At 38.4% G+C, this 13,736-nt stretch overlaps 1 protein-coding gene across 1 annotated transcript in view; it reads right to left on the bottom strand.

The window, feature by feature from the left end:
* The window catches only part of CSMD3 (CUB and Sushi multiple domains 3), a 703,442-nt gene that overhangs the window by 295,732 nt on the left and 393,974 nt on the right, over positions 1-13,736 (bottom strand). Inside the window, exons 14-16 of the mRNA XM_042785878.1 lie at positions 12,224-12,406; positions 10,809-11,135; positions 1,222-1,416 (exon numbers count right to left, since the gene is read on the bottom strand). Of these exons, the coding sequence (XP_042641812.1) occupies positions 1,222-1,416; positions 10,809-11,135; positions 12,224-12,406 (705 nt within the window). The remainder of the gene's footprint in view (positions 1-1,221; positions 1,417-10,808; positions 11,136-12,223; positions 12,407-13,736) is intronic.

Below are 13,736 nucleotides of genomic sequence, written 5' to 3'. Positions count from 1 at the left end.
TTAAAATAAAAACTAACAAACTATAAATCAGAGATTATATCATTACCGATTAAATCATATATTAAAAAAAAAAAATCATTATAAGCAACTGAATTTTTTTTTTCTTTAGGTGAAGAGATCTTAAAATATAGACAATGAAGCAAAGATCATATTTTTCTATCTGTTAGCATAAACAAGTCCAAGGAAATACTGTGTTTTAGAGGTTGTGCTGTATGGAAGATCACTTACTTAGAAAACCTTCCACAGCCTAGTTGTCACTGTGGATAGAAGAAACATAACGAGATAGCTCAAACCTCTCAAATGGTTTTAAATACCACAGCCGAAGACTTGAAGAGATCAACATCTTCATTCTAATATAATAGCGTATCAGCAAATGTCACTGAGCACTTAATTGATTTTGAATTGTTCGTCTGTCTGAAGTAGGTAGTCAACAGCTGTATTTTGAATAAAACCTTCTATATGAAACTGGGTGAAAATAATTTATTAAAAAAAAAAAAAAAAAAACTAAAATAAAAAACCCCAGACTTCTTGACTGCTTAAGAATCTTGAGTGACAAGCTAAACAAGAGATTTAAATATCAAAGTTGAAGAACAGAAACCTTCAATATACTAAAGTAAGGTTCAGCGAAAACAGAAGTATTTTCTTATTTTCTTCTTCCCTGACATTTTTTTCTCCTAGGTATTAACAAGGCCAATCATGACACTGATTGGACTGGAATTCAAAAATGCAGAGATGAATATTACTCATTTATTGCTAGCACCAAAGCCTACTGCTTTAAACACTTTCTCAAATTGAACAGATACATACTTCAAAAATAAGGGGAAAAAAAGGCAGGAGTAATCCTCTCAAGTATAAAACGTCTTTGGGAAACTGTAGTTCCACCAGTGCCAAATGAGAGCTATCTGAAAGTATGAGCAGTCTAAACTATACCCATTCCATTCTCACTGATTTTCTTAGATGAGCCTTCTTTGTTACAGAGGTTGTACAGCAATGCTTGCAACTACTAATGTTTTCCTCTATCTTTATAACAGTTATGAGAAAAATTCACTCCTGCAGACAGGTTTATAATAAAAGCTCATGCCTCATTAGACTCCTTTATTAAGGACTAGGTTTTACAGGAGTTTTGTGCTATCTGTTTGCAAAAATCTGAACTTCATTTGGTGACAACTTAAAAGACATTATATTAAGTTCTCCTGAATCAGAAACAAATATTATACATACCTCCACACTTAGGAATAGGTCCACTCCACATTACTTTTCCATCCATTAGCATGCAAGTAATTGTTTCAGTTCCTTGTGTTTTAATAAATCCCTCCTCACATATAACAGAAATTGAGCTCCCCAGCTGAAAGTTGTCACCAAACCGCCGAGCGTTGATTGGCACTCCAGGATCAGGGCACTCATTATGTCCAAATGCTTTTCAAAAGAAAAAAAAAAGCGGGGGTGGGTGGAGGGGCAGAAAATAGCATGATAACTCTCGCAAGTAAGATAACATTTTTAGGATTTTATTCTGCTAATAAGAAAAAAATAATTATATTAGGAAACAATAAGAAACAAAAGCTTCACCGATAGCAGAAAATGTATGCTAGTACAAAACACTGTTTAAAGTATGATAAAGTTATACCAGCAAGAATCTTAGTTTCACTGCTAGGTGCTGGCAGTATTCAGTGACAGCTAAGTTCTCCTTTCCAACAGCCCAACCTATGCATTGTTACAATGGGCCAGAAGCATATAATAACTTTAGTCATCTTTTGTATTTTCAATTCACTGTCACCACCATTTGAGCCATACTGACCTCAGTGTGCCCGATATTGCCATAGTCTATTTTGTTTCCTGTACTGAGAGCTGGTGAACAGCTACAGATGCGGTGGTGTTGGCAAAAGAAAGAAAAACTGAAACTTTAACCAAATCATTTTATTTAAGGTCAAATAAATTCCTAGTACATAAAAATTCTTCCAAAATTTCAAGTTTATCTATGGGCAAATTAAAAATTCTAATTTCCCTGAGTGTATAAAAATACTGTAACAAAGATAGTTCATGTCCTTTACAACAGAATACATCTTACATTGGGAGAACAAGATCATCTTCCTACTAGAAGTCAGAAAAGTCATATTTACAGTAATATCATTAAAATATATGCATTAATTAATTATATTTGATATTTTATTTATTAAGAATACTGCACATAAATCTACAGATTTTTTTAATGTTGATTTTTGAGTGAGAACAAATATCGCGAGCACAACCTTCTTCACCTTCTTAACATGTGATGACTGCTAATTATATCTTTGTAAATATGCCTCTGTATGGAGATATCAGAAAGGACTATGTCCTAAAAAGATAATATTCACAATATTTTTCTACAGTTTTACTAGTGTGTCTGCTGGACAAAATATATCCAAGTTCCCCCATAACATTTTTTAAAAAGTAATATTTAATTAACTTAGCAGAAAGATTTCTCAGATGTTGCATTACAGAAGTACTAAGAATTATAACAGAGAAAGCATTCATTATTGACATTATTAATTAGGAAATGCTACATCTATTGGGAATGAAAATAATGCTTTCATTGAATGTTTTTCTACCATCTGAGGATGGTGTTAAAAAATGACACAATCCCATACTTTTCAATAGGGGTTACAGAAACTTTTCCAATACTTTGTGAGCAGTTGTCACTTTTAGTGAGGGCACTGATTGTCTGTTTTGCTTACTAGCTTCAGAGAACACAGAGATAGATTTTTAATATTGTTATCTGTAAACATAGATAAATGTTGACTACAGGTATAACCTGCTTGTATGGCACCAGTTTATTAAGGCTGCAAAATCGGATCATTGCTCTTTACTTCAGCTCAGGAACTGAGAGTTGTGGTTACCACAGCTGCTCCTATGGAAGCGACTGCATTGTATAGGATGACTATGGGAGGCAAGAAAGTGAAAGAAAACCCTTCCCAACAACAGTAGTCACTTTCTTAGCCTAGCCTTGCTACAGTAACATTACTTGATGAGTAAAATTCAGTCTGCCTATACTTCTGGAAAGCTTCATGGTAGAGCTGTAATATTATATATAAGCTTTAAACTGAAAAGAAAAAGAACACAGTTATATCCTTAATATTTTACCTATCATCAATAAATCAAGAAACCGTGGAAAAGTTCTTTATGCAATATTACAAGGAAAGCGGAGATCCAGTTTTCCTGTCGTTTATACTCATCAACTATCGCGATTGTACTGGTATTTTAAGTAATATCTGGAAAAAAGCCAAGCATCATCATCATAGCACAGAGTGACAGTGAAGTACCTTCAGTTCTGATATTAACTCAGAAGGATGATAAAATCTGCATTTTTCATCAAAAAAAATGTGATAGGGAGGAATTGCCGAGTTCTCAAGAAACAGGAAGGCAGAAATGAAGCTAACCATAATTCATCTGGTCTGCTCTGAAAAGTCCTTGGAAATAGTGCCAGAAAGGAGTAGTCCACAGGCGCAATTAATTGTTTTGGTAGATTGCCCTACAAAGAGTTTTAGCTCATAAGTCTAGCAATGGCTTCAGAGTAAATGTAACCCTTTCAGAAGAAAATATCAAAGAAGAAACAGAAATTGTGACATTATCAAATGATAAACAGATACTTCATAAAAAACAAATGCAAAAGGTTGTTAAATGTTATGCAAACAACTAGTAGGTTATTCAGTACCATCACATCTAAACTCATATGTCTCTGTAGTATATAACAGTTTGAAGAATTCTATCTTGGGAAGCACTGAGACTGAAAAAGTTTAACAGGAGGGAGTGCCAGCAAAAATGTGCCATTATGGACATAACCCTATCACAGCAATAAACCAGACTAAAGCAGTCTTTGGATATAAAAGCAGCATCTGGGATTGTCAGTGTCTTGACCTACTGAGCTGAAATAATTCAAGTAATTAGGCTGATGTCAGAGTTCCACAGTTTGACTTTCAGCATGTTGCTATGTAGCTCATAGAGTTTTAACTTTTGCTAAAGCACAATTAAGCAGTTGTAATGAAAACAGTAACCAAAAAATCTGCATAATTGGCAGAAACAGCAAATTTAAACTTATACTAAAATATTTGCCCAGCACCTCCTACACCCCAATCAGTGAGCAACAGCTCAAAGCAGTCCACCAACTAGCAAAAATCAAACAATCTGGAAGATGTTCTCCACCTCAAAACTCACTGACCTCAGCCCGAAGGGAGGTTGGCATGACTCTAGTCTCTGGAATGCCTGCCCCCCATGGAGGACCTCCAGGGACACCTGGGACGAAACTCTTACAGCCATTGCTGATACACTTCCTCCCAACAACTGACATCCACTGCTTCTACCAGTGAAGAAAGGGGAGATAATTACTTGCAACTTTGTAGTCTTTGCATTATCTCCTTTGTCACAAGCCATAAATATCCACTCTCCTTCACACAGGTCCAAATGTTGCAATAGTAATTAATGTGTGCATTTTGTCTGTCCTGACCCAAAGTAGGAAATCCAGACTGAAGCAGAGTGACCTCATTGCTTTTAATATATGTGACTATATTCAGACAGTATATCTAGTTCTGATCTCCATAACTGAACAAAGATGTAAAGTGGGAAATATTCATAAAGGAGTCACAAATATGATAAAAGCCTCAGACTTTCCCTTGGATTGAGGAGTTCAATGCATATATCTTATCAGAGTGAAGATTAAGGGATGATTGAGTTTATAAATACCTTTACAGAGACCAGAAATGTCACTAAGGGGTCCTGGATTTGGGATATAAACTGGAAGCAAGAAGCCAGGTATAAGTATGCCGTTCTATAGCAACTTTAACATAATTTCAGGTTGCTATGTTCCTGTGTTTTATTATACACAGTAAAGCACTCTTCTGTCCCCTTCCCCATTTTCCATCAACAGTAGTGCATAGCCAGATCAGTAAACCAATACAAGACTCTGACCCAGCTGAAAATCACAGCCTTTTCAGTTCTTATTCTTTTGGTTATTGGAACATTTTCTGCATCATCCTTTTTCAAGTTACACTAGGCTTGTCTCAAAATTTAACTCAATAGAAATCTTTCTCAGACTCACTGAAGTTCAGTAGATATTCAAAGATAAGACATTTGAAATCTCATTTTTGTTTGCTTCTAACAGAAACTGAATTTATGTTTAGTTTTACTGGAGTAAGAATAGTTATCTGAGACTGTGTATGTCGCTGTAATAAAAATAAATACTTGTTCTGGGTTTCCGTGGCACAGTTTTGGATTTTTTTTTTTTTGGTAGCAGCAGAGGGGGCTGCAGCAGTGCCCGCTGGGAGAAGATTATCGAAAGCTCCCCCAGCTACAAGTTGGGCCTCCGGACAGGGCCGAGCCAATCAGCTGTGCCTCTGCGATAATATATTTAAGAAGGGGAAGCCGAGGGGGTTGGGGGTCCGGTCTGTGAGGAGGAGTTGTGAAAGAACATCAAGGTCAGCAGAAGAAGGACGAGGGGGAGGTGTGCCGGAGCAGAGACCCCTGTATCCCGTGGTGAGGCGGCAGGGCTGCCCTCACTGCCACACATGGAGGTCTGTGGTAAAGGTTGACCTGAAGCCTGAGGAGAAAGCCACTGCAGGACAGGCATCTGTGCTTAAAGTCAGCCGGGACCCCGAGGGGAGAAGTGGTCCCCATTGTTGTAGTTCGGCGCTGGGAGGACTGAAACACGCAGGGGTGACCCGTGCCGGAGCAGCTCGGGATCGGCTGCAGCCTGTGGGGAGGAGTCACGGCAGAGAAGGTTCGTGGAGAGGTGTGAGGGGAGCCATGGGGAGCCGCGGGGGAATATGTGGCCTTCAGCCCACCTCCCAAGAAGGAAGAAACAAGCAGCAAGCTGACTGTAACTCCCTTCTCCTGCCCTCTACACTGCTGGGGGAGTAGGTAGAGAGATCAGGAGCAGAGCTAAGCCCGGGAAGAAGGGAAGGGTGGAGGGAGGTCTTTTTTTGATGTTGTGGTAGTAATGTGCTAGTAACTCAGTTTTATTCCTCTCCATCCTATATGTAAAAAAAATAAAATTATTTACAATGGTAGTCTACATTATTTTTAGAAAAGATTTATCATGTTGTACCTTCTCTGTGATATACTGTTTCTACTCTTGAAGGGGGCAAAAAGAGACTGATAGCTTTAAAATATATAAGCAGGAGTGTTAGCAGAAAATGAATATTTTTAATTAACTTCAGGTTTGTGAATGCCAAGACAGTAAAAATGATATTACTTCCTTCTTTATCCTCTCTTGGCCTTAAATTATTGTTCTGGGTTGAGTGAGTGGTGGAGTTTTTTGGTGGCAGGGGAGGGGGCTATCGGGGTGACCCCCTGTGAGAAGCTTCTCGAAGCTCCCCCTGCTCCACGTCAGCTCCACTTATGTTTGGGAAATTGAGCCAACTGGCTGTGCCTCTGCGATAACGTATTTAAGAAGGGACGTGGTGACGTGCAGTCGGACTTGTGAGGAGGAGTTGCTGCAGCTGCCTGAACACCAAGGTCAGTGGAGCAACAGAGGAAGAAAGGAGGGGTGAGGTGTGCCAGAGCAGAGACACCCCTGTATCCTGTGGTGAGACAGCAGGGCGGCCCCCCCCCCCCCGTCACCCATGAAGATCTACGGTAGAGCAGACATTGATTTATGGCTTGTTGCTCCTGCTCGGATTATCAAGGTTCTGTGCCCGAAGAAGGCCGGGGTCTCATGGGAAAAGGTAGCCCCGCTGCTGTAATTCAATGCTGGGAGGATTGCAGCATGCGGGGGAGTCCCATACCGGAGCAGCTTGGGAAGGGCTGCAGCCGTGGGAGGGAATCCAGTCGGAGGAAGTTAGTGACCCATGACGGAGCAGTGTGGGGAACGCTGCGGCCCATGGGAGGAATTCATGTCGGAGAAAGTTTGTGGAGGACTGTCTCCTGTGAGAGGGGGACCACGATGGAGCAGGAGGAACAAGTTTCGGACACTCCCCTCACTGAAGATGAAGGGAAGTGGCAGAGCTGACTGCACCCCCCGTTCCCTGCCCCTGCACCACTGCGGGAGGAGGTGGAGATATTGGGAGCAGAGCTGAGCCCAGGAAGAAGGGAGGGGTAGGGGGAAGGTGTTCTCAAGATGTGGCAATGCTTCTCACTGTCCTACTCTGTTATGTGTTGTTAGTGTCTGTAATAAATGTATGTTCTTTTTTTTCTTCCCCTAACGAGTCTGCCTTTTGCTCATGATCATAAAGGGGAATTTTTTCCCCATCCCAGTCCTATCTTGAACCCCAAGCCTGTCTCTCTGTCCCTTCTCATTGCCGGAGGGGAAGGGAGAGAGAGCTGCTGCATTGTGGTTGGCTGCCGGCCAGGCCTAAACCACGACAATTATTTATTATGGAAAGATTACTTCTGTAATTTATCAGATTGCAGCTGTCTTTACTGAATAAAGATTTCACACATTTTCTGAAGTTATTTTTGCTTTTGTAAGTAGATTTTAACTACAGAGTTTAATAAATGCAAGCAGACCTTTCTAGCTTAAACACAACCATAAAAAGAAATAAAAATATAAATGTGTGGTTCTGATCAAATACAGAAAGAATTTCTTTAATTAATTTCACAGTGAGTGGGTTTCATTATACAACTGGTATAAGTTAATAGTGCATTATCACTTCTTTATAAAAATTGTATCATTTGGTACTATCAGTGCATACTTTAAGTGACTGTTAATAGAGAGGTATCATAATCAGACTACCACATAGCCAAGAAAGTCTGCAAATTTTTTAAAAGACCAGAAATTATTCTGATCAGCATATATGGCACTGAAATATTAAACTTGAAGTCCTGACAGTGATGAACTTTATATTTAGTATTTTATTGGGGAAATAACTAAAGATTATTCCATGCTAATCATCTGCATCTTTCATTTTTACTGTAAATCCTATTTTAACTGACCTATATTGAGTTCTAGTTCTGAAAATGGGATGACTTGAGAATATCCATTTATACACAGGCCTAATTTTTATCCAAAAAGACTGCCTTAGACTCTCCAGTATTTTTTTTTTCTCATCACTAGATTTAGACTTGACACCACTGAGCACATCACAGTGAAACCTTAAAGAAATAAGCAGAACTCTTTTTTATAAATGTTAAAAGAACATGAAACATAAGAAAATACAGAGCAAATGTTACAACTTCTGCTAAGAAACATGGATTCGGCATCTAATTTTCATTATAACATTTTATATTTCAAAAGTACTGAATAAACCCAGACTTTCCAATATTTAGTTACAGTACTAAGATACGTAGCTACAGCTCAAAGTTTAGTTTGCAGTGATGACTGGTAGCTATAGAAACCAATAAGAAGACACCACATTTTCCTCATGCTTACATTCTACATTTGTGAGAAATTACCTGGGGATGAAACAGCTCAGAGACCTGGGAGCTAGAACATAAGCCAATATCAGAAAAATAATGTTTACACAGTAACCTAGTATCAGCTTATCTCTTTCCTATTCAGACAGCAATGTTCAAGGTAAGTCTTAAGAAATACTTACCTGAAAGACTGACAACCTAAACCAAACCAAGCAAAACAGGATGAGGAGAAAAAAGAAAAAAAAGTTGGAGAGTTTAACTATGATGCAAGAAAAGGAGAGAGCCACAGGGCAATTTAGTCCTTGCAATACTATGAAAATGATATTATTAACATTTCTTGGAGAAAAATGTGGAGTCTGGATCTCTCCATTACCAAGCTCAATTAATTTAATTTCCTCTTTAGTTTAATGGATCTTTTTTCTTTTAGTCAAGGTAAAACATCTCCAACAATAAAGACTACTTTTTTTCATATACCCAAGCATGTAACACATTCTTCTGGGAAGGGGAGATGTGGGTATACAGCTCTCCTTCAGATCATGCAGTTGAAGATTCACTTAGATTCCAAGTAAACCTCTGGAATTACCATACTCTTAAGTGTTATGGAAAAAGACAGGAATGGGACCAGTTAGACATGACATCAAACTTCTGGGAGTATCAAAATACCCATCATCTTTTGCCTATTTTGTCTACCTGTTGGCATGCAAAACTGCTCTGCTACCTCTACTGTCAGGAGAAAAAAAAATAAAAAGCAAAACAGAAAGAAACTCCAAATGTTTGAGGTGGGGCATCTCTGCGTGGAAGATATGATGAACACCCCAGCAATCACTGTTATCTCTACCATCCTCTATACACAGTGGCAAGCCTGATACTTGAGGCATTTCCTCTCCTTCCAATTTCCTTCCAACTCTCCAAAGGGAACAACTTGGCTGAACCAGTGCTTCTCACTTCATTGATGGGGTGGAAAAATTTAGTTTTACATATGCTCCCATGAAAGCCTCCTGGTATATTTTGCAGTGTTATTCATGCTGTGGGCTTACATATTGCATCATCATGTCTGCCCTAGCTGGGAATATATCCTGCCTGGACTTTGGTGTGGGATAAATGCCAAATTATTTGATAGCAATACAACATAGGCAGTTCTTCATATGTCCTTCGGAAGAAATATAACAATATTGCCAGCAAGAAGTAAGATGAGTAAGTGCTAATGGTATATAGTACTGGAGAATATATTTAATGTCACCTTCAGTTATTACGCTGTCAGTATATGTAGTGCCAAGTAGTAAATGTGGAGCTATTTATGTTTTTAGTTAGTTTCGACCTTTTCACCTCCTTCAGGACAGAAGGAAGTGAAATACACAGAACTCCATTTTAATGAGAAAAACTCTGTTTCTGTGTAATAGATTAAATTCAAAAGATGACAGAAGATGCTCGTTTCCCTTCCAAAAGCTACAAATAGGTATGTACAATTCAGAGCACTCAAGACAGAAGCCCAACTACTCTACTGCAGTAGCTCTGAATGGCAGTCTAGAAATTTCTCTTCCCGTGTCTGTTACAACTGTAAGTTAAAAGTGTATTAATCAGGATATAATGAATATGAACTTACTTCCAGCCTATATAGGATCATACCAAACCAGAGCAACTAACAGCAGTATGTAAGTATTCTTTAACATTGTAATGGTGTAGCCAGGCACAACTTATAAGCATTTTACATAAGCATGTGAGCAATTTGATCATCAAAAGGGCAAAGACAGACAGATGTAGAAGGCATCCAAGTAGAAAAAAAAATTTAAACAAAAGACAAGTTAAGCACAAGGGACTGTAAATACACCAGACATCCTCCTGAATACAAAGGGATAACTGGCAAGACAAAAAGAGCAAGGTAAGTAGTACCAGGAGCACAGGAGTCCTCCTTTCCTGGGAGTGGGAAAAACAGCTTAAAATCATCAGACATAAGGAAAGTAAAACAGAGAAAAAGAAGACAAGCCTATTGTGGTTTGACGTCTCTTACCAAAGAGATCCTATGGCTGCCCATGTTAACTGAGGTGACTAGGAGCTAGCATGGGCTGCAGCTGTCAGCTCCAGGATATTATATACATTCACAGCTAGACTAGCATATGAATGCTCGAGAATTAACAGTTTTGCACATGTAAAGATGGTGATTAACATTATGTAGGATTTAACCATCAGCACACAGTGTGCTGTTAACAAATTTAGTAAAGCTCTCTTTTACAATTTGAAACTGGCCTGATTTGTCAGTCTTCTAAACACTCTCATCACAATGATCTCTGACACCATAAATGATAAATATACACATATTTTCAGCCTTAGCACTGTATTTGGAAGGGAATATAAACATCTAAATTAGGTATCTGTAGGTATATATGTTTGAAGATGTATTATTGTTAACATAATTTTTACATACTTATACATATCTCCTAAACTGTATTTTGAAAACAAAACACACACACACATTAAAAAAAAATACTCACTGTTGTAAGTGATGTTAAATCCACGTCCTGACATTGAATGGTCAGCTTGAAATTCCAGACGCAAAATATGACCATTACTGGTGAGATGGGAAGGAACTTCAGCACCAGTAAATGTTCCTATTATGGGGGAATCTGGAGAGTCACCATCTTTAACCGCAAGGAAGTCAAACTGAGATTCCAAGTCAAAATCATTAAAAGACAGATGGATTCGGCTCCCAGGGTCTGAAATTATTGTCCAGATACAGTTTAAATTATTTCCATATCCTTCTGGATAATCAGGTGAAAGAACTGTTCCCATTGGTGCAGTGAAATTGGAGAGGCAAGGAACTGCCAAAAAAGAATTAAATAAATTATGTAATAGAATTAAATATTTCAGTGAGGATTTATTTTATTACTAAGTTTTTGTAACAGATCCTTAAACTTTGCTGATTACCTCAACTGAATAATTCAGTATTTGTTATGATCTGTGAAGCCAGGAAATAGGGGTTTGTGGGTTGTTTTTTTTATCTTCTTATTCCCTTCCCCACAATAAAACTACCTATCAAGCAGAACCCACAGGTAATAAAAGAGCATCCTGTTGCACTGGAAAACCACAGAAGTCCTTAAAATTTACCCATGTTCAACAATCCTTAATCACTTGGCACCACTTATTTTCTCCTTTAGGGAACTGTTTAGATGAACAGACCTCTGACTGAGCACATTAAAGAGGCAGAAAGTCAATACTGCCCTTATCATTTGTTGTTCATACAGAAGCACAAGAAATTAACTAGCCTCAGAGAGACAGCAGAGTTGTTTTGTTATTATCAGGGTAATATTTTACATTCAGCCATTTCAGTTAAGCCATATTAAATTGAGTTGCAGGGATGAAAGCAACTGATTGCACTCCGAATATATTTGATCTGTACTATTTTAGTGGAAATGTTAAGGAAGGTGTTGACACAAGTACATATGACAACATTGGTTTTACTTATGCTGTATAATGTAACTGCAAGAGAGCTACAAATGTCTAAGATCATTTAGGCATTAAAAGATAATAATAAATAATACATGGGGGAAATTGTAAATAATCTAAACCCTTGATTACTATTCAGCAGCTTCTAATCTAAGGAAATATCATACATACAAATCTAGAGAATCTTACGAAAAGCCAATAATGAAACATTGTATCAATTCACATGAAGACAGATGCTTTAATAGTTGCTAGTAAAAGAAAAAAATATTTTAGCAGTTGTAGAACCTGTCTTGGGCATAACCATTAGGCAAACCCACCACTGAACAAAAGTAAATTCATCCTGTCAGCAGAATTAATTTCATCATGTTAACTCTGCAATCTATCACAGAAATTATTACATATAAGGAGAAACTTATCATAATCTTAGGTATCAAAAAAAAATAATAAAATATTTGGTACATACAAATACAGATTGGTATGTTTGCAGACCACTGGTTGTTTTCTTGGCAAATGATAGATTTCTCTCCAATTAATTCAAATCCAAACTGGCACTCAAACCTTAAAACATCACGGTTAGAAAATCCATCCCCTTCTCTGATACCATACAATGGTGTTCCAGGATCCCCACAGCTTTCCTTTTCAATTTCTGTTGAAAAAAAATAAGGAATTTATTTCTGGAATAGTAAAACAAACTCCCTCTGGGTACATGCTCACATCTAGAAAATAGCAATACGCTACTCTAAGCAAATGAAAATCATCTACGTAACAACAGTTGCTGAAATGCACCACCGAGTCTGATTTTATACTCCAGCTTCTTAAACAGGAAGTTCTGTGTAAGTACCTTAGAAAAATCGGAGTTCTGTTAATAGTGCACTTGAAATTAAAAGGACACAAGCAAAATTATTCCTACTTTATTTTGCAAAATTTTAGGCAATAATAGTAGTAAGTAGAATAGCACTTGTAGTACGTGAGCGCTTAAAACTAGCAACAGAGACCAACATCCTTCTCTGTAAACAAAGTCCATTTTCCAATTGTCCTGGTTTAGGCCCAGCCAACAACAAAACACCATGCAGCCGCTCACTCCCTCCCTCCCCCATCCCAGAGATGAGGGGGGAGAATATAGGAATTAGCTCAAGGAATCCCATCTGAAGACTGGGAGGAGCTACTCATCCATTATGGTTACAGGCAGAAGACAGACTCCTTCTGGGTAGAAAAGAAACATCACTTTAATTCAAATGCTAACAAGACAACACTTAACAGACAAGGTGGGGACAGTGAGAAGCACCATCAGATACAAAAGACACCCCACCCCTCCTTTCTTCCACTCCGAATTTCTCTACCTCCTCCCCCAGCCACAAAGAGGATGGGAGTTACAGTCAGCTCAAAGCTCCTTCCTTCTCAGGAGGTACACCTACCCCCAAACCCCACCTCGGGTTCCCCTTCTTAAATACATTATCGCAGAGGCGCAGCTGATTGGCTCGGCCCTGTCCAGAGGTGGGCCCGACTTGTAGCTGGGGGACCTTTCGAGAAGCTTCTCCTAGAGGGCACTACTGTAGCCCCCTCCCCTGTTACCAAAAAAAAAAAAAAAAAAAAACAAACGAACAAACAAAAAACCTGGCCACAGAAACCCAGCACACCAATACAGCTTAAATTCATGAACTAATGACATGATGACATGGCAAAAAAAGGGCACAGTGAAAGAAATAGAATTGCCCAAAGTCAAACGAAGTCTGTACATAAATATATACATGTATATACACATTTATATGCACACATATTAGGTGCACACATGCAAAAATGACTTCTCCATACCCAAATAGCATTTTACCTCAGTAGAATTAACTGCAAGGTGTCTGAATGATTCTCTCCTTTTTCTACAATTGTGACAGCTATGATATACTCTCAAATTACGTACTGTCCTGATCTTTCACTGGTAATTACAAGCACGGAGGGATCTTCTAAAAAGCATTTCTCAC

Source organism: Tyto alba, unplaced genomic scaffold, assembly GCF_018691265.1.
Source record: "Tyto alba isolate M040663 unplaced genomic scaffold, T.alba_DEE_v4.0 Super-Scaffold_9, whole genome shotgun sequence".
NCBI classification, from domain to species: Eukaryota; Metazoa; Chordata; class Aves; order Strigiformes; family Tytonidae; genus Tyto; species Tyto alba.
This window is presented reverse-complemented; position numbering and strand designations above follow the sequence as displayed.